The sequence below is a fragment of the Molossus molossus genome, unplaced genomic scaffold, assembly GCF_014108415.1.
Source record: "Molossus molossus isolate mMolMol1 unplaced genomic scaffold, mMolMol1.p scaffold_m16_p_11, whole genome shotgun sequence".
Classification (NCBI taxonomy): Eukaryota; Metazoa; Chordata; class Mammalia; order Chiroptera; family Molossidae; genus Molossus; species Molossus molossus.
The window spans coordinates 8,714,932-8,735,598 of NW_023425346.1; the positions used below are offsets into that span (position 1 = coordinate 8,714,932).

Sequence of the window (20,667 nt, forward strand, 5' to 3'; positions counted from 1 at the left end):
TTCTTTCCTGAGTCTCCCTGGGTGACAGTATTGTATCAGCCGGGCAGGGACCAGGAGGTGAGTACAGCAGACACCATGGGCTCCTGCTGACTTTCGTCCCCGGGCACTCTCGGCCCTGCCGGGGCTCTGGCTACCCGGGCGACAAGGCTGTTCTGTGCCATCAGCAGGGCTCACAGATCGAGCGGGACCGCAGCACTAGCGGGCAGAGCATGTCCTCGCCAGCGGCCCTGCTGTGCGCTGAGCTCAGGCAGTGGGTCAGCGGTGGGGAGGGGCACCTGGCTACCTGGCCCCCAGATGTCTAGAAGCCAAGGGGCCACGCATTTGCTCACGAGCCAGTGGGGCCGGTGCGCCCGGCAGTACCTCGTTGGAGTGGGTGCGGTTCTGGTGCTTGGCGCGGTCGGACGCGTTGGAGAAGGCCTTGTTGCAGCCCTCGTGTTCACACACGTACGGCTTCTCCCCGGTGTGGGACCGCAGGTGTGTCTTCAGGTTCTCCAGGCGGGAGTAGGCCTTCGAACAGCCCTCGAACTGGGAAGAGGCGGGGTGGTCAGTGCCGACGCCCCAGACCCACCGCGGGAGCCTGACCTTGGGCCGGACACAGCCCCTTCCCAGCCTGTCTGCTCCAGCCAGGGGCCGGGGCCCCCAGGAGCGTGCACTTTGACAGTAACGGTGACCTTCCTTTCTGCTTAGAACAGTGGCACACGGCATTTCTGGAAAACTTGGAAAGGACTGAGAAGTAGAGAGGGAATCCAAGCATTGCCTGCTCGGGGACAGCCCCCGCTGACATGCAGTTATGTCTCATTCTGGCGACTTCACAATTCATCTCCACACATTCCTTTTGAAACCAAAATCGGGAACATAGCAATTATTTAGCTATGTTTTCTACTTTTTAAAATCAACAGCGCATTGTGAGATCATGTTATTTTTAACTATTCCCAGTACCCGTCCCCAATTAGAACTTTCTGTCCATCAACATGTGCTGAGAATAAAATCCAGAGTCCTCTGTGGCCTTGAATGAGCAGGCCACGCCCACCCCGCTCTGACCACCGAGCTCCGCAGTTCCTTGACCCGCTGAATTCTTCTAGGCTTGGGGCCTTTGCACACAGTCCCCTTTGACTAGACCCTCCCCCTGCCCCGCCCACCGGGCCCTGGACTGGCTCACTCCCTCTCAGTCCTCTAGGTCATCTCCTCCAAGAGCATTTCTCTGATGTTCTTCATCAAAATAACTACCCCCCTTAACGCTCCCTAACACAATATATAACGATCTTAATTATTCTGTTTCCTGACCTTCCCACCAGGGTACAGGCTCCGTGAGAGCAGATACCTTTTAGGTCTTCATTTCTGTGTTCCCAGTATTTAGTGCCAGATGAAAAGGAACATTTTGGGGAAGGAGGGGAGGGAGAAGGGAGGGAGCAACAGAGAGCAATGGGAGGGGGGGGGGACCACGCAGGAGGGTCTGCGCCCAGCAGTGTGTACTGAAAATATCCTGCGTTTGCAGCCAGTGAAAGTCGAACTCAGAGCGACATGCAAACCCCAGTGGGGACTGTCTCCTTCTCCACACACTCCCTTCATTTCTGACCGAGCTGAACATCCATGGTTCCACATGGCTTTTCGTTTTATCCTCACCTGAAGATACTTTTCCATTTATCTTCAGACAGAGTGGGAAGAAGGGAGGGAGGGAGAGGGACAGAGAGAGAAACATTGATGCAAGAGAGACGTATTGATTGGTTGGCTCGCGCACGACCCTGACCAGGGCCAGGGACAGAACTGCAACCAAGGTACGTGGCCTTGACCAGAATCAAGAATCAAACCCGCAACCCTTTGGTCCGCGGGCTGAAGCTCTAACCGCTGAGCCAAACTGGCCAGGGCTCTGCAAATGGCTTTTATCTGTTTCTGCAGCTCCTGGCTCATATCAGAGGACTAGGGTTTGCTGCACTTCAAGATGTTGAGAAAATAACTTCCTGCACAGGACCCCTGAGAGCCAACATAATCCTACAAAAGGACCACCAATTTGGACCATTTCCAAAACTGACTACAAAATGACGATAATCAAGCCTGTGTGGTATTGGCATAAGGACACAGAGATCAATGGAGTAGAAGTGAGAGTTCAGAAACAAGCCCATTTATTTAGGGTCAACTGATTTCGGCAAAGGTGCCCAGATGGGTCAAGGGGAAAGAAAGTCCCCCACAAATGGGATGGGAAACCTGCACGACCACAGGAAGAACGAAGCTGTACCCTCACCTCACACCATGTACAGAAACGAACTCAGAGGGATTAAAATCCTAAATGGAAGCATTACCCTATACAATATAGACAGGGCGAGGCAGGCTTACCGATGTTCATGTGAAAAGTAGTACAATTATCAATAAATAATCATGCCAGAATAAACTCTTGTGTACTCACAACTGTAAACCTGCTTTTGTCTCACCATATATATGTATACATACATACACATATATGTATGTATTTACACAAATCAAACTATAAATTTGTATACTATAAAACTCAAACAAGAAAACGTAGAGGTAAATCTTTGTGACCGTGGATTAGGCAATGGTTTCTTAGATAAGACACTAAAAGCATAAGCAATTAAAAAATTGGACTTTGTCAAAATTAAAACCTTTGTGCTTCAAAGGAAACTATCAAGAAAATGAAAAGAAGCCTGGACAGTGTGGCTCAGTGGACTGAGTGCCGTCCCATGGACTGAGAGGTCCCGGCTGGATTTCTGGTCAGGGCACATGCCTGGGTTGTGGGCTCGATCCCCAGTAGGGGGTGTGCAGGAGGCAGCGGATCAATGTTTCTCTCTCACATTGATGTTTCTATCTCTCCCTTCCTCTCTCTCTAAAAATAAAATCAATAAAAAACATATTTTAAAAAGATAATGAAAAGAAAACCCACAGGATGGCAGAAAATATTTGCTAATCACATATCTGATAATGGTCTAAGAGAACTACTATAATTGAGCTAGAAAAAGACAAAAAATTTAAAAATGGGAAAAATATTTGAAGAGACATTTCTCCAAAAAAGATACATTAAGCAGCCAATCAGCACATGGAAAGCCAGTCGACATCATCCGTCGCTGGGGCATGTGAATCAGGACCCTGATGGGATGGCACCTCACGCCCACCGCGATGAGGGCGACCCAGAGACAGGCGGCCGCCAAGGAGAGAGAACCAGAACTCCGTGCGCTGCCGGTGGGAAGAGGCAGTGCAGCCTTTTGGGAAATCAGCCCAGCGGGTCCTCAGAGAGTTAAACAGAAGAGCCGCCATGTGACCCAGCAGTGCGACCTGAGAGAACTGAGAACCGGTCCACACAAAACCTTGTCCACTAAAGCTCATCGCAGCATATTCCTAACAGCCAGAAAGCGAAAACGTCCACCACCCGATGAATGGATTAAACACCAGGCTCTATCCATACGAGGGAATGTCATTTAGCCATAGTATAAAGAAACACAGTACTGCTACATGCTCAACATGGATGAACCTTAGAAACATGCCAAGTGAACAAAGCCAGACACAAAGCCTACACGTTGCATGATTTCATCCTATGAACTGTCTGGACTGGATTTCATTCTATCAACCGGGGCGTGTGCCCTGACCGGGGATCTGGACCAGGCACATTCGGATAGGAAGCAGGTTAGTGGTTGTCAGGGAATGGGGGGCAGGGCAGGAAGTGGCTGCTAGCCGGTATGGGCCTTTGATCTGGGGTGATGAAACGTTCTGGAATTATCTAGTAATGCACAACTTGTGAACATACTAAAAATCATCGAAACTGTACATTTTTTAAAATGGTAAACTTTATAGTATGTGAATTTTATTTCAATTAAAAATGTAACTTGCTAACAAAGGTAAGCTATGTCACTGAGTCCTGGACACCGCCAATCTTAAGGCCTGATCTCAGAGGCCTTACACTGAGTATAAAACGTGTGTCTCTGTGTCAATGAAAAGTAAGACGTTCACGGAGCGGAACTGCCAGAGGTCTCAGCACAGCCACTCACGGCCTCGCTGGACCAGCTCCCTCTTCAAGAGTTAGAAACAATGTGTTAAAAACAATGTCTCACCAGTTATGGTCACAGCTCCTGTTCACTCTGTAAGGGGACATTTGTATTCACTTAAAACCAGAGAGGCTTAAACCTCTCATTGCTCAAGCTGTGAATCACCAATGAAGCTTTTCTTTGGCCAGGGGACGGACTGCAGGTGGCTGCCAAGCCAGCCCCTCTGTCTGGGGTCACCCCAACACGGAAACTGTAGGGGTACAGCCGTGCCCTGAGGTTTGCGGTCACCCAGACATAACCAGAGACACCAGCACACCCCTACTGCAGGTACACACCCTGAGAGAGACCAAATCAAAGCTCTGGGAAGACAGGTAGGCGGGGAGCCTCAAGGACCAAGATGGACAGAAGGCCCCGGGCAGGAGCAGGCAGGGCGGCCTGTGGGCATGGCCTGTCCCAGAGCCGCCCTGCGCTCAGCCACCTGCACACGCCCACTGCACCTGGGGCAGGCGGCGCCGCTCACTCACCGTGCACTTGTGCGGCTTCTCGCCCGTGTGCCGGCGCATGTGCACCACCAGCATGTACTGCGCCTTGAAGGGCTTCTGCTCCCGCGTGCAGGCCTGCCAGCGGCACACGAACTCCTTCTTCTCCCCGTGGATGTGCTCGTTGTTGATGTGCTGCCGGAAGAGCCCACCGAGGGCGTGAGCCTGGCCACCCCGACCCAGCTGGTGTGCGCAGACCCCTCCAGGCCACCCCCCGCCACGCCTCCCTGCAGGTGTCATTAGCAGCCATTAAGTGAGGCTCTACTGGGTGCTGATGTCTCAGCTGCACCGTCCCCCTAGTCGGCACAGCGGCCATCTCCGACGGTCAAGGCATCCCGCTCACCCGAGTGGGCTCCAGCCTCCGTCTACGGAGAACTGGTGGTTATGGTGGAGCCCCGGGCTGCAAACAGGAGGCGCTAATGAACTGCAGTGAGGCTACATGAGAAGCCTCTCCGAGCTGACCCCTATCGTTCCAGAGATTTTCAAATTAAACTTTTTACTACAATGGAAACGTAAATGCACCCTCGGCTCTGTTTTTGATGATAACCGGTAAGACGAAGGCTTTGTCCGTTTTCACAAAGGCCCAGCTCTTAAGTGGCCGGCAGTGAGTGGGGAGGAGTGAGGCCTGTGGAGGGCTGGGACTGTGTGACTCTGCCCCGGGCAGACAGCCACCGACAGCGCGGCTGACCGGCTGACCGGGCGGACGGCACTGGGGCCGCGCGCAGCAAGCGGCCTCCCTGGAGGGCGACGGCCTCCCTGGAGGGCGACGGTCTCCCTCCAGTCCCTGCCCCCGCGCCTAGCCTCTGCACCTGCACGCCTCCCAGAGCACTCTCTCCTGTGACGCGGAGCGCAGGGCCTCTGCACCTGCAGGGCTCCCGGAGCACTCTCTCCTGTGACGCGGAGCGCAGGGCCACGGCTGTGTCAGCGTGCAGAGCAGCAGAGCAAGCAGCCTGGGAACAGCCGCGGACGTCAGTCACTGGCTGTGGTCACTGAAGTGCAGGCTGCCGTCCTCTCGGAAGCAGGGGTATTACTGCCTCTGAGCTTGGGGCGTGTTGATACGTGTGGGGCCTCCAGGACTTTTATGTCCCTAACCTATTGGGCTGCTTGTCTATCTGGGGGGAACAGGTGGCATCAGTCACTCACACAGCAGTGAAAGGGGACCCTGGTTCTCCTGCTCCCCTCCCCCTGCGGCTTCCTCCAAAGCCCACCAGCCTTCTCGGCTCTCAGCCAGGCCCATCCTTCCCCTGCCATCTCCCTCTTGGGCCCAGGGCGTGTCCTGCCTGCACGGGGTCAGGCTGGGCCTGTGGCCCCACGGGGAGGTGGGGAGGTGGAAGGTCAGGGCTTGGAGGCCCCTGCCCCTTTCCTCTGTTCTCAGCTCCCTCTCTGCGTTCGCCCCCAACCCTCCCTCACCCTCAGACCCACAGTGCCCAGGGCAGCGACCACTCGCCACGTGCGCGCCGAGCCCTGAAACGTGGCTGCTCCCACCTGGGATGGACTGCGAGTGGCAACACACCTGCCTCCTACGCGGAGAACGAAAAGCCAGGGAAGTGAAAGGTTTCAGTACTTTTGTCTCACATCGCCTCCATGTTGAAATGGTAACATTTTAGATACAGTGGGTTACACACAATATATCATTAGCATTAATTTCCCGGTTCCTTTCACTCTTTCTCCCATGTGCGCCTACATGTAAGCTGGCCCGTGGCCGGTGTCTGTGGCCCGCAGTGTGCACAGGACAGTGCTGCTGTCGGTCTCAGCAACCTAGGAGGCCGTCCCAGAGCTGGACCTGAGGCCCTGGCAGCGCCCCGCCCTGAACGCGGAGGTCCCTGTCCCGCGCCAGGCCCCGCGCCGTGCACCGGGCGCCAGCGTCGCTGCCTGTAAAATCTGCCGCACTCTGCGCTTCCAGGGAAACCTCATCACGTTAGTCCCACTCTCCATCTTTAAAGACTTTCAAATGACAGAGATGCGTCCTGACAATGCCTTTCATTTTTTCTTATTGATTTACTTAGCAACAAATTGTTAATAATCGACTGGGGGCCCAGTTCGCCCGTGTGCTGCCGCCATCCATCTTCCTGGGAAGCAGACAGAGCTGAGCAGCGGCGCGGGCTCCCTCTCCCAGGGCCCGCTCTCTCCAGGGCCAGGTGGAGGCGGCACCTGCAGCTGCAGGGACAGTCCCCACAGGTAGGAGCCTGCAGCTGAAGCCCTCCTTCCCATGGGACCCTCTGCCCTCATTCGTTCGAGGAATTCCCGCGGGTTGCCGAGTGCATCTCCTCAGTGCTGGCTCCACCTCTGCCGGCCTCTCCCCGCCCTCCGATCGACCTGTCCAGTAACTCCAATGCCCCTTCTCCATCTTGGCCTCGTTGACCCACAGAGGGATTCGATAAGACTCTGCTTGCTGGGAAATTTGTCTACTGGCTGAGAATTGGGGAAGGAAAACCCAAACACAAGGGAAACCTTCACTATTGGAGAGCAGCCGTCGTGCGATGGAGGCAGCAGAGGAGTGGGCGGTGTTAAAATGCTGAGGTCACAGCGCTGGGGAGAAGGACACTCAGGGAAGGCTCCTGGGCTGCTGGTTTCGTGTGGGTGCACCCTGCAGACACTCACCAGGGAGCCTGTGCTGGGGCAGGTGTGTGGGGGGCTTGTGGAATTTGAGCGCTTTTCTGCACGAGAGGAAATGCCCAGGGCTGGCCTGAGGCAGGAGGCGCAGAGGGCTCCCAGGTGCGGGTCTCCTCTGAGCCTTACATGGGTCAATCCCACCGCCCCTGTGGAGGAGGAGCCACCCCTACACAGGAGGAAACACTAAGGCCCATGGAGGCTGAGTCCCGGGTTCAGAACTCGGCCGGTCTGATCCTGGGGCCGCCCGCCGCACAGACTGCCCCTCGCAGCCACTGGGACCGGCACCATTGCAGAGTTCGCAGTGGGGTTGAGGCGAGGGCAACCCTGGCGGGCACTCCCAGCTCCTGGGCCCTTCTGGCCTCCTGCTCTGTCAGGCCCCGGGCGTTTTTAAGCAGCTCCCTCTCGGACCTGGGTGGAAACACCAGCACCTGTGTGGGGTCTCCAGGAGGAAACTACCCATGCCTTCCTCCAGGGGAGACGCTCCTCAGCTTTGAGAGTCTTGTGGGTGCTGGCTAGTTGAACTAATCTTATTCTCTCCCTGCTTTGGTTGTGGGAACCTCAGAGAAAAGATTTATATGTGAACTATATCTCAAAGGACTTGGTTTTGCATACTAACTTGACTCCTGACTTCACTTTATTGTTTATTTCCCCCTCATTTTCTTATCTCTTTCTAACCCCTTGTACTACGTGTGTGTATTTGTAAGCTCCCTTTTAGAAACAGGCAGGGCATAGGTACGTGGTCATGCTTCCCACCTGCAGAGGATATGGCCCAGGCCCCTCTGGAGCCTCCTCCTCCAGCTCCTCCCCCCGGAGGCCTGGAGGGCTGGCGCTCCCGGGCCCGGCCCCGCCCCCGCCGGGCAGGCTGCGGGGGTCAGAGGCTTACATGCACCAGCTGCTCCTGGGTGTCGTACTCCTTGCTGCAGTCTTCCCAGTGGCAGTTGGTCTCGTAGATGACCACCTCCGCCTCCTGCTTGCAGTCGTCCCTGTCCAGGTCCTCCTTGAGGTCAGCCAGCTGCTCCTGGGGAGGGGCAGAGCAAGCCTGTGAGCCCTGTCCAGCACCCCGCCCTGAGCAAAGGCTGCTGCTAGCCCGGGCAGTCTGGGCCAAGGACCTGGGCAGTACCGGTGTAGACACTCACAGGCACACGCACAAGCACATGCACACGCACGCACACTCCTCAGCTGTCTGCCCCTCCCTCAGTGCCTCTGACCCATCACTCTCCGGTCACACAGCCATCCTGGGCCCTCCTCCTTCTCTAATGACAGCGTGTCATCACCAAGGTATCTCGTCACATCCTGTATCCACTGACACGGCGAGGGGTCAGGCGAGAGCAGGCAGCGACTTTTGCTATTTGGCTTGGTTTCCCCTGGGGGGAGCTATGGTGGGCCCCAAAGGCTCAGGTGTGGGGCGTTTTAGTCATAGGGTCAGCTTCTCTACAGAGGCAAGAGAAACCCAACAGACACCTGGCCTGGCCCTCCAGACCCCATGCTCTGGCACTGTCCCCTCTCCCAGGGCACAGCACACGCCTGTTCCCACCCAGGACAGCGCTCCGCTGGGGGAATGAGCTTGGCATATCTGCCTGGAAGCTGCCTTTGTGTAACAGCCCTACTGGGGGCGCTGTATTCTGTACTACAGCTAGAACGGCGGGTTCGGGGAGGGGCTGACCCGGCCTCCCCAGGACACAGTGAGTTTGGGGGGCCTAGGTCTGGACTTCAGTCTCCCCTGCACAGTACAGACCACATGTGCCCACTTCAAGGTAGCGAAGGAAAGGCCCCTGTGACAGGCCTTCACCCCATCACGGTGCCTGAATTCAAACAGGACGAACCTTTTTACTCCCAAACCAGCAAGACTGAGTCTAAATCAAGGCCACCTCACCCCAGCTACTGCTGACACAGAGCTGGCCAGGGGCAGCCTCCAAGCAGGAGACATGGGGACAGGCTGGGAGGGCACAGGAGTGGCAGGAGGGAGAGGCACAGACGCCCCAGGGTGGGAGGAAGCCCAGCGAGGACCTCCAGAGGGTCTCGAACCTTCCAACATTCCACTGGCCTGCGGGGCAGAGTCGGAGCAAAGCCAGGCAAAGAGGCAGATGTCAGAATGACTTCTCTACATTTCGGATTACCTACAAATGGCAGAAATGTTCTGTCTTTGCAAACAGCCTCCAGGGCAAACATTTATAGCTCAGGCTAAGGGGGAGACCCTCTCCCCACAGTCAAGAGCCCCCACAGGCTGCAGACACTCGGTAAAGCGGAGGCCGCAGATCCCGGCCGGCCTCACTCAGGACACCGATCTGTTTGGAGGGGTGGACGAGTGGAGGTCAGCCTCAGGACTCCCCGCAGCTGGCCGACCGCCCTCCGTGGGGCTGGAGCTGTGGGGGTTCTGCAGGAGGGGCCTGGGGGTTCTGAGCGCACCTTTCAGTGAGCGCACAGGTTCTGAAGAGGGAGACCAGGACATGCTGCCCAGGAACTCCCCGGGCAGCTCTGGGCCTCGCTCTACGGCCGGTGCAGAACCGCCCCTGCCCGGCTGCTCAGAAATGGAGGTTGGGGCCAGGGGCCTCTTGTGCCGACTCTGTACTCTCAGGAAAACGGGACAAGGACGGTTTATTTTCACAAGCTGCATGCCCTGCCGATTCAAAGAGGACCTGAAGAAGCTGCAGGCTGGCACACGTGTGGCGGGCGCGCGGGCAGCGGGTGTGCTCGGGCCTCCAGCCGCTGGCGTCTTCCTGGCCCACGTGGTCAGGGCTCAGGCAGGGGTCACTGTGCCGCATTCCCTGCCAAGGGGAAGCATGTCCACTGACCTCTCGAGTCCGGTCACTGAATCAGGACACTGAGTGCCATGGGGACAACCCCGTGTGATAAATGGCTTTCCTTCCTCTGACACAAACGAGGAGCCCAGCTGGGCAGGAAAGAGGGCTCTGTGGGACCCTGGGCTGGAGGGGGTGGGGCAGGGGCTCCCTGAGCTCGGCCTCCACCCCGTCCTCCCTGCTCCTCGTGTTTATCTCCCCAGGATGTGTGCCATCCCCATTAATTTCCACAACCCCTGACGATGGCCGGCCCCGTGGAAACCACGCATCATGCTGAGGCTTTGGCGTCAGCGAGGGGAGAAGAATTTGTCACCAGCCCCTGTGTTTGCCTGACAATAAGAGAACCCAATATTTCATAAAAATTAAGTGCCCAGAGCATGCCCGATGGCTTACAGGTCTGATAAAGGATGGTGTGACAGATGCAGGGACACAGGGACAGGAGGCCCTGAGCATCACTGGTGTCAGAGCTGATGACAGCGCAGTAACGGATGGAGACCAGGCCACCGTGAGAGACCTGGGGGGCGGGAGGCTTGTCTGCCAGGTCAGCACGCACGCAGAGCCCTCTTCACGACAGGCCTCTGCTCCAAGAGCTGGGACTGTCCGCCTGTGATCTTGGAGGACTGGAGTAAGTGGCAGGGTCTTCCCAGGGGCCTGCACAGGTCTCAGCCCACAACAGGGCCATCCCCGGCTGTGGGCGGCTCCGCTCCTCACCTGCCTACAAAGAATCACCTTCCTTCCCTTCCTCCCCCCTCACCACACCACTCATCCCCACAACTGTGCTCTGATCCTTAGAAAAGACAACCTCACAGTTTCTATGTGCCAGGCCCAGTGTGAACCCTGGTGACATGGAGCCAAACCAGACACTTCTCTCAAGTACCACCTCTCCAAGGCTCCTAGCACAGTGCAGGAGGCAGACAAGGTGGTCCAGGGGCTGGAACGGGCATCTGGGCATCTGCAAGTCCTGTTGCAGGGAAGGCTGGAGGGTCAGGAAAGGCTGAAGTGGCAACGGAGGGGACAGGTTGGGGGACACGTTCCAGGGAGAGGAACAACTGGACAGGACCCTTAGCCATTCAGGGGAAGAGAGTGTGCTGCATGAGGATGAGGTGTGGTGGCGGGAGGGGCAGCTGCAGCCCCGGACATACACTCACTCATTCCTAGGGTATGCTTAGCGAGAGGAAGGGGAGAGAGAAACAGCGATGTGAGAGGGAAACATCCTCGGTTGCCTCCTGTCCATGCCCCAACCAGGAGTCGAACTGGCAACCTTTTGGTGCACAGGACAACGCTCAACCAGCTGAGCCACCCGGCCAGGCCACTCAGCACGTGTTGGATCAGCATGTAATGTGCACGGTGCTGGAGACAGCTCTGGTCCTCCCTGAGCTCAAGATGCGTCCGTCCCGCCCTCCCGGGTTCACTCATCTGCTCATTGGTTCATGCAGGCATCCATCTGTTCCTCCATTCACCAAGGTCTCAGCCCCCGGCAGCCGACCCAGCAGAGAGGATGCCAGCAGGTTACCTGCGTCAGGGTCAGCGGGGAGGCTGGTCGCAGGCCCTCGGCCTCCGTCTTGACTTTGCTGCGCTTATGGATGACGATGGGGTTGACGGTGCTGCTCACAGCCGACTCGCTGCTCTGCTTGTTCTGAGGGGCACAGGAGGGCCTGTCACTTGGGGCAGGGCGGGGACACCTCCCACCTCTGGGAGCCTGCCCACACAGTGTCTGGGCCGACCCTGGTGTTTGAAGTTTGAGAAGCAGGATCCTCCCAACACCGTCCTCCGGCAGGGGCGTGGCCAGGTCAGAGCCCAGAGTTCAGCCTGCCAGAACCTTCCCCACCACCGTCCACAGAAACGGGACAGAGACCCTCTATGGGCACTGCTGCACTGTCACTCCTGACCTGACAGCTTCGGCCTCTCCGCCCTCCGGAGCAGCAGCTCTGGGCCTGAGAACAGGCCTGGCCAGCCCAGGGAGCAGGAGAGGAAGGCTGGTCCCTCCTGACAAGGCAGCCAGAGCTGCGGCATCGGGGGTGTGACAAACCGACAGCTACCGCCCGAGGGACCCCTTCCTTGGTGGCCGCTTGGAGCCCTGGGGTAGAGAGGGAGACAGCCAAAGAGAGGGGACCCAGAATGCTGCAGTGGCCTTCCTCCCAGCACTTGGGCACATCTAGGCTCTGCTGGGTGGGTGGCCTGGCCAGTCACTTCCCCTCAAGAATTGTCATTGTAAGTGCTAACCAGGACCTGGGCCCACATGGGGCTCTGTGCACGCACGGGCTTGTGTACATGCACAACCACCCAGAGCAGGCGGCAGGCCCCACTCTGCGGATGTGTACGCTGAGGCTGCTAAAGGTCTCAGGAGTCAGGGTCCAAACACGGTCTAGTGGATTCCAAAGCCGGGCCCTTCCATTACCCGATACTGTCTCTACGGCTCCATTCCCTTATCTGCAAAATAGGACTCACGCATTCACCAAATGCTAACGGCACCTACTGTGTGCTGGGCACGCTGTGAGCATGCCCAGCATGCCAAAGGCCCACTGGAAAGGTCAAATAAGGCGGCCTTTGGTGAACAAAAGAAACAAAACTGAGACAGACTCACAGACACACAGAACAGAGTGGTGGTTGCCAGAGAGGAGGGGTCGGGGACTGGGTGGAAAGGCGAAGACACTGAGAAGTACAGATCGGTAGTCACAGAACAGTCATGGGGATGTCAAGTACAGCTTAGGGAATACAGTCAATAATACTGTAGTAACTATGGTGCCAAGGGGGTGCTGGAAATACTGGGGGGACCACTTTGCAGTGCGTATGATTATCTAACCACTATGCCGTGCACCTGAAACTAATTCAAAATAATATTGAATGTAAACGGTAATTTAAAAAGATGGCCTTGGTAAATCCATGCTCTAAAACTAAACTGTGCGACATGAATTGTTTTCCATTAATTCATCCATTTCACACGCTGAGCATGGAGCACCTGCGTGGTGCAGGCTGGATTGTAGGATTTCTGCACCCGCTTTCTGGTTTATTGGGCAGGTGACGGCGGAACCGAGGCTAGACGCTGTCCACGTGAGTGGGGCAGGGGCAGGGGCAGGGGCAGGGCCCAGCCCAGGTGTCCTAGCCAACCTGGCATCCAGCCGAAGGCCCTTCCAATCACATGGCCTGTGCACAGAAGACACCCCACCAGCCAGGCCTGCACCCGGAGTCCTTCACCGCGTTCCCAGGGTGAGATGGCAATCGTCAGCCCCTGTGGAGTCCAGGAGGGTACCTGGTGGCCCACCCCCTGCTCCCTGCACCCACCTACCTGGCTGCTGTCGCTCAGACAGTTGCTGCTGCTGCTGAGCTGGGTGGGCGTGGTGTTGATGGCGGTGAGGGCCAGGGGCTGCTGGGCCAGGAAGGTGGGCGAGGGCTGGATCAGGGGTGGTGTGTGTCCAAAGGCCGAGCCCAGGCCCCTCTGCTGGCTCAAGATCTGCTGGTAGGCCACGGGGTTGATGGGGTGCGGGAAGGCGAAGGCTGGGCTGCAGAGAACAGACAAGGCGATGGCGCAGCGGTGGGGGGGGGGGCCCTGGCACTGCCGGGCAGAGACTTTGCCCAGGGACGGGGTGGGCGTGTGCTAGCCTCAACATCACCAAGCCTTTGCCTCGCTCACGGACTAGCAGTGGCTCCCCCTGCCGCCATCTCAGGCCTCAGCTTCTGCTCAGCCCAGGCCCTGCCCAGGAGGGGCCGGACTGTCTCGCCCACACCGGGCCCTTCCCCGCTGACACCTGAGACGCACTGCTTGCTCTCTGTTTAGCCCGTTTGGCCTCTGAAGCCCCTTCTCATGCCCCCCAACCAGGGAGTGTGCCCTGAGCCTCCAGCCCCCATGACCCCTTGTCCTGCCACCGCACGGAGCCAGGAGCCCACTTTCCAGGAGGGGCCCTGAAGAGAGAAGGTGCCTGAGGCTGAGCCCCGAGGGTGCTGTGGCTCCGCCCGCTCTCAGGTCGCGCTGCGGCGGTGGGGCAGGGGCACCGGCCGCCACGTGGCCAGCGGCTCCCGCCGACAGCCATGGTGCGGTCGCCCTGCACCTGGAGCCCCGTCATCCTCAGGCGGCCACAGCCATGGTGACAGCTTGATGGCAGCTTCGTGGGAGACCCAACGTCTCACACTCCTGACCCTCAGAGATGACGCACACTTGTGGTTTTAAACCACTCAGTTTAGAAGTGACCTTTTATGCAGCAAAAGATAACCAATAGACTAGTTACGACTCCTATTTCTGCCTTGGGCCAAGCTCTCCCGACATTCCCAACACCTCTGGCCTCGGGGCGCCCAGGGGAAGCACATGGGTTTGTCCAGCAGGGGTTTTGGGTTTGGGTCCTTAGAACAGCCCAGGGCTACACAGAGGGGCAGGGGCCAAAGGCACTGGCGAGGTTTGGGTGTGCCGTGCGGTGACCGGGCGACAGCCGGAGACTCGCAGGGCCCCAGCCAGTGTCCTCAGGCCCCGCCCCCCATGCTGGCCAGTGGTCCAGCTACTCCAGCACTCGCTGAAACACTAGGTAAGACACTTTTGATTTCTGATCAAACCTTTCATGACGGGCCCGTCTTACATTCCACATCAGAAACTGTGTTTGGGGCATGAAGTCCTGGCTTTCTTCTCGGGTTGAGGGGTGGCCCTCCCTACTCGGCCCCCAGTCCAGCCCCCAACTCGGGGCCCTCTGCTTGCAGGCTGGGCTCACCTGAGGGTGCCCGCCGACAGGTGCCCGTAGGAGCCGCTGGCCGCCGAGCTGCTGCGGGAGTTGTTGATGTAGGCCACCAGAGAGTTGGGGGAGGTCCGGATCATCCGCTGCAGGTCGAGGCTGGCGTCCGACAGCGGCGAGATAGACAGCGCACGCTTGCGGCTCAAGCGGGGCGTCACCCGTGGGCTGGAGAAACGCGACACTGTGGGACAGTCAACCCAAGGCACGTCAGCAAAACGTCTGGGGGTGGGACGGGGGAAGGCGGGCTGGCAGGTGGGGGGCAGGAAGAGCCTGTGATGATCCACAGGGGGCGGCAGCTCTGCCATTCTTCAGGACCGCCTCTTGGGCCAGGGCTGTAGCCTTTCCCAGCCTCAGTTTGCTCATCTATGGAATGGACTGATCCACACCAGGCGTGGTGAGCACTTGAGCAGCACAGAAGCGCAGGTCAGGTGCTTGAGTGAGTGAATACGAGCACTGAATGCATAGCAGCACCCTTCCTGTTGGCTGTGCAGGGCCTGGAGCTGGACCCAGCAGGGCCTGGGCACGAAGCCAAGTGCACATGGAAGTGACCCCACCAGGAGGCCAGCACCAGGTCAGGAGACAGGGCCTGGCCCCGCTGGGCCGGCTCAGTTACTTGATGGTCATCCTGTGCGCCAAAAGGGTGTCGGTTCAATTCCTGGTCGGGGCACTTTCCTGGGTTGTGGGTTTAATCCCAGGTCGGGGCCCGTGTGGAAGGCAACTGATCAGTGTTTGTCTCTCTAAGCATGTCCTTCGGTGAGGGTTAAAATAAAAGAAACAGGGCCCGAGGGCAGGAGGCGGCAGAGGCCGCGGGGTTCAGCAGGCTGGCACAGGTTTTGTGTGTTACAGATGCTGACGGCCCGTCAGACAATCAAGTCTGCGCTCTCAGAATGGCCAGGAGTGGACTGTTCTTCTCTCCAGGCTTGCGCTCCAGAGGGTGCCAGAGTCAGACCCTCCTCCCAAACTAGGCATCCCCAGGGACTCATGAGCTTCCAGTCCTGTTTCACTGAATTGGAACAATTCCTTGCATCCTTGCTAGGATCGAAGGAGAAGTGGGCTGGAGGGAACGGGGGTGGGTCTGCCCCATAGGAACAGCGCTGTGTCACTTGGGACGCAGCACCACCCAGCTTCAGGTGCGGTGCATCTCCACACACCAAGCCTTCCGGGCATCATCTCGACGGAGACACAGAGTGGAAGTGACCTCTATAAACACATCTGCAGAAACTACAATGGAGCCCCAGGGAGCAGCAACGGACCAGAGGAGTCAAGGTGAGCAGGAGAAGAACCACCTGTTCAGATGGAAAGGTCCATGTGGTCTGGGAAGTATGGGACGCTTGACTCCTGGGGATTTACCAACAGACGATGAAACCCCTGCGGGGCACGTGAGTGTGTAAGGAGGCGTGCCACTGGCCCTTTCCTCATACCATGGTCCTTCTCAACCCATCCTGCGCTTCAGAATTGCCTGGGTTTGTTTGGGAGGAAATAAAAAGGCAATGGTATATATATATATATATATATATATATATATCTCCTCACCAAGAATATAAATATTTATTGTAGAGAGCGAAAGGGGCAGAGAGAGAGAGGGAGAGAGAGAGAGAGAGAGAAAGAAAGAGAGAGAGACATCGATATGAGAGAAACATCAATCAGTTGCCTCCAATATGCACCCCAATTGGGGATTGAACCCGCAACCTAGGTATGAGCCCTGACTGGGAATCAAACCTGCAACCTTTTGATACCCAGGATGATGCTCCAACCAACCAACCAGGCCACCTGGCCAAAGTGGCAATAGTATTTTGTTAAGTCCTCCAGCCCCGCCCCTCCCCCTGGTGGTTGTAATGTACAGCAAGAACAAACAGACACCCACCCCTCTTCCTCCAGACCCACCCCAAGGGCAGCCACTATCCTGGCTTCTAACTAGTCTTGTCAGCCTATTTTTGAGCATTTGTTTACTCATGTAAGTGAAATTACAAATACGTTTTGATCCAGCTTTTTTTTTTTTATCCTCACCCGAGGACATCTGGATATTTTTCCAGTTTTTGTTCAGATAGAGTAGGAGGGAGAGAGAGGAAGATAGAGAGAAACATCGACGTGAAAGGGACACATCGAGTGGCTGCCACCTGCACAACCCAACCAGGGCCGGGGACAAACTGCAACCGAGGTACATGCCCTTAGCGGAAACCGAACCCGGGTCTCTCCGGACCGCAGGCCGACGCTCTAACCACTGAGCCAACCAGGGCTGATCCAGCTTCTTTATTCAACATTCTGGTTTGCGAGATTTCTCTATGGTGTGTGTGTGTAACTGGCTTTTTTAAATTGCTGTAGAAATTCTACTGGGCGACCCTGTGGCCAGGGCAGCCTGCCGTGTCCCTGGAGGAGGCGTCCTGTGGGGCTGCGCTGGTCTGAGCAGGCAGGAAGGAGAGAAGCGCACACAAGAGAGCGCCGGCCGGCACCGTGAGCACAGGCGTGGAGGTGGCTGGGCCAGGCCCTGCGAGGCACAGGGTGTGTTCAAGCAGCTGCTAGGGCTGTTCACAGGCCACCCCCAGCCCGAAGGGCACATGGAGGCCCCTGAAGGGAGGAGGGGTGGGCAGGGGCCCTCGGGCACAGGGTATGAGAACTGCGGGGCAAGGCTGGCAGAGAATTAGCATGCCCTGCTGAGTGCCAGGCGCCCACACCTCCGATTCCTCCTCACTGACGCCCTGGGCATCCACGCTAGCAGAGACCCCTGTACAAAGACGAAAGGGCTCAGGGAGGGTCTGCACAGGCGGAAACCTTGGCGTGTGCAGACAGGTCCAGTGATGTTGTCAGACCATTTCTAGGCCACTGTTTTGTCCAGAGGAGACCCAGAGCCCTGACAGGTGGGGGCTGTAGGAGGAGCGGTCTGGAGTCACGGCTGGAGGGCCCTAGGGTGCAGGGAGCTCCCCCCTTCCTGCAGTTATGAATGAACAGTAGTCTCCCCCGACTCTAGGGAGATACACTGTGACAGCCCCAGTGGATACCTGACGCTGCGGAGTAGCAAACCCTATATACACGGTTGTTCCTGTTCACACTTTCCTTTCATGTGGGGCTTACTGAAGGCCTCACAGGTGCTAGGTACTGTTCTAAGCATGTTGAAGTATTAAGTAGTTTAATCTTCATAAGTGCCCTATGAGGAAGGGGCTTTTAGCCTCATTGTACAAATGACAACACAAGTAGCTCACCCAAGGCCAGACAGCCTCAGCAGAGAAACCAGTTGGAAGGCAGGCAGATGGCCACCCAAACCACCCACCTCACTGCTTCTGCTTAGGGTGGGGAGGACAGGAACCTTGGGAGGGTGCTCCTGGCAGCGTGAGGGGGACACACACACATGTGGGGGCCCAAGGCTGGCGTCGGTGGTCACACAGACCTGATGCTTAGTGGCTACGTGGAAGCATGTTACCTAGCCTCCTCGAGCCTCGCTTTGCCCTTCTGTGCAGTGGGGGCATGCGGAGAGTGTGGAGGATAGTGCCTGAAACCCAGCCTCTAGAGCTTCCACAGTGGGTCTGGGCGTGAGGGTGGATCGGCAGGGGGGGCCCAGCGCCAACACTGGGGTACAGGGCAGCAAGTCCAGAAGAGATGATCGGGCTCAGAGCAGCACCCGCATCGCTGAACTCACCAGTCCGTTCGGGCATCCTCTAAGCCTCTTAGTTCTTACTTACTGAGTTCACACGTGTCACCCTAAACGGAACCCAAAGTAACATGCAAAAGAGAATCTTTCGAAAGACTCCTGTCACTTACTTACGAGCTGCGTGGCAAGGGGGGGTGGGGGGAGGCTGAACATCATGTAAAGTCAGAAACACATGCATCTTTTTGATACAGTTTTACAGAAAGATTTTGCTAATATTTGGATTCCCACCCTCTCTTGCACCCTTAACAAGAGGAAACAGGCCAAATCTGACACGGATATTCATCTCCGTTATCCCCACCCCTCAAGGGAAATATGTTTATTAATGCGCCTCTTCCCTTGATAAATTACTAAACAGAAAGAGAAGCCTGGCACTCATTCCCGCGGCTTCTCCTGTGATTTACGACCAGGACCGTGGAGCCGCCGCATCCATTCATCTGTGGGTGCGCCTGTTCTGATGTCCGGCAGCCTCAGGTGACCAGACGCCCTCACCCAGGCAGACGTCCGACACTGCCACTGGCTTCAGGGCCCAGTCTCATCGCTGCCTCTTTCTTTCGCTCGTTCGTGTGTTCACTCCTTCACCCGTCAGACCCTGTGCAGCGCTGCCAGTATGCCAGGCTCTGGCTGGGTGCTGCCCAGACTGCAAGGACGGCCCTCGGTCTCGTCCCCCGGAGTCACCTTGCAGGTGAGAGATGGAGACGGTGCCACACCAGCAGGACTCGTAAGGTGCCACCTCTGCCGGATGAGCGCAGGTGACCCCGAGTGCTCAGGGGAGTGGCTGCCCCCCTGGGAAAGCCGGGAAGGGCAGGAGGTTCAAGAACAGGCCCTGGACCCCGGCCAACCCAGGTTCTGATCGGCCCAATAGTTCTGAACTGGGTTGGCTTTGGGTGAGTTGCTGAAACTCTGAGCTGGTTCCCCACCTGTAAGATGGGCTAACAGGACCCACCTCCGGTGGCTGTGGGCTCCTGACCAGCACATCATCCCTAGGTCTGGGTGGGCCTCCTGGGAGCCCTTTTTGTGCAGATGCTACTGTCCTCAGCAGGGGGCTGGGACTCACCCTCCCTGGGGACAGCGGGCACAGCCTGACCCCTCACCCAGATACTGTCCGGACTCACTGAGGAGATGCTCTGAGGACACCCAGCCTGAGGAGCTCATCCTGGCCCCACTTAGCCGTCCACAGCCCCTCGTCCCCCTCTAGGGGTGTAGAGAGAGCCTCGGCTTTGGCGCCCAGAGCCTTGGGTTTAAGGCTGACCATGCCGTTTCCTACTTCCATGATGTGGATACGGATACTCTGGGCTCCGGGCTCCGCTTCCTCACATGTAAAGCGACTTCACAAAGCTTGTCTCACAGGACTGTCTGTGCAGGTTTACCAGATGACCTGTAGGCACCATTGGCCGTGCCTGCCCACAGCGACCTGCCCTCTGGGACCTGCGCCAGGTCTCCTCTGCCTCGGTCTCTCCTCCTGTCGGCAGCTGGCCAGGACTCCCTGCCTGCCTGCCTGCCTGGGGCCTCTGGCTGCCCCTCCATCAGCTCCTCCTGCCTCTCTGTGGTGTGATCAATGTAATTGGTTTCTGAAACCCCCCCTGGACCCACAGGCAGCATAAAGAACAGGCGTCAGAACGGAGGTGACATCCGAGTCAAATTAGTGTCAATACGACAATAAAATATACAGCCTGGAGGAAATATGGGCTGTAAACAGACAACATTTCAATCGGAAACATTTCAATCTTCTCAATGTGGTGGGAGTGGGAGGGAGGGGGCTGCGGCCGCGGCTGCTCCGCTGTTAAATCACCAATATTCAACAGCACACGCAAGAGAACATTGCAGGGCTCTGGTGACAGCCAGAGCCCCCGCTCCCTGGAGGGCCACTAGGCAGAATGATAACCTTGGATTCCCTGACTGGTTATCTATTACCTTCCAACGTTGCATCACCCCTCACACTTCCTGCTGTAAATCAGCCTCCTTTAAGAACGTGAGGTGAGCCTCCCGCCACCACCAGGAGGCCCAGAAGCTCCCGGCAGGAGGGCGGGGCTTGCATGGGAGCCGCCCTTTGCCCCGCCCACCTGGCCTCCACCTGCCAGGCCCCGCCCTGGAGGCCTGTGGGGCTGGTTTCCAACTCAGCCTTCCAACCCTCCCTCCACCACCCTGATGTTCTCCCCAAAGGAGATTATTTTAGGCTGGATGGAGACAGCGACAGGAACGTTGTCCTCAGATATTACCGTGTTTCCCATTTCAGAAAAAACACAAAGCTCCATTCTAAGATCCATTTCTTTAACCCCCAAAGGTGAGTCTACTAAAAACATACTATTAAATAGAGTCGTGCAGATGGCGCTTGTCCAAGGTAAATGTTGTGCGGCTGGTTTGCCAGCG

The 20,667-nt window shown here is 57.2% G+C and overlaps 1 protein-coding gene across 1 annotated transcript in view; it reads right to left on the reverse strand.

The window, feature by feature from the left end:
* Positions 1 to 20,667, reverse strand: part of GLI2 (GLI family zinc finger 2) — a 242,209-nt gene that overhangs the window by 6,800 nt on the left and 214,742 nt on the right. The window contains exons 6-11 of the mRNA XM_036254585.1: positions 14,637 to 14,838; positions 13,229 to 13,442; positions 11,456 to 11,578; positions 8,028 to 8,162; positions 4,517 to 4,666; positions 361 to 525 (exon numbers count right to left, since the gene is read on the reverse strand). Coding sequence (XP_036110478.1) covers positions 361 to 525; positions 4,517 to 4,666; positions 8,028 to 8,162; positions 11,456 to 11,578; positions 13,229 to 13,442; positions 14,637 to 14,838 — 989 coding nt within the window. The remainder of the gene's footprint in view (positions 1 to 360; positions 526 to 4,516; positions 4,667 to 8,027; positions 8,163 to 11,455; positions 11,579 to 13,228; positions 13,443 to 14,636; positions 14,839 to 20,667) is intronic.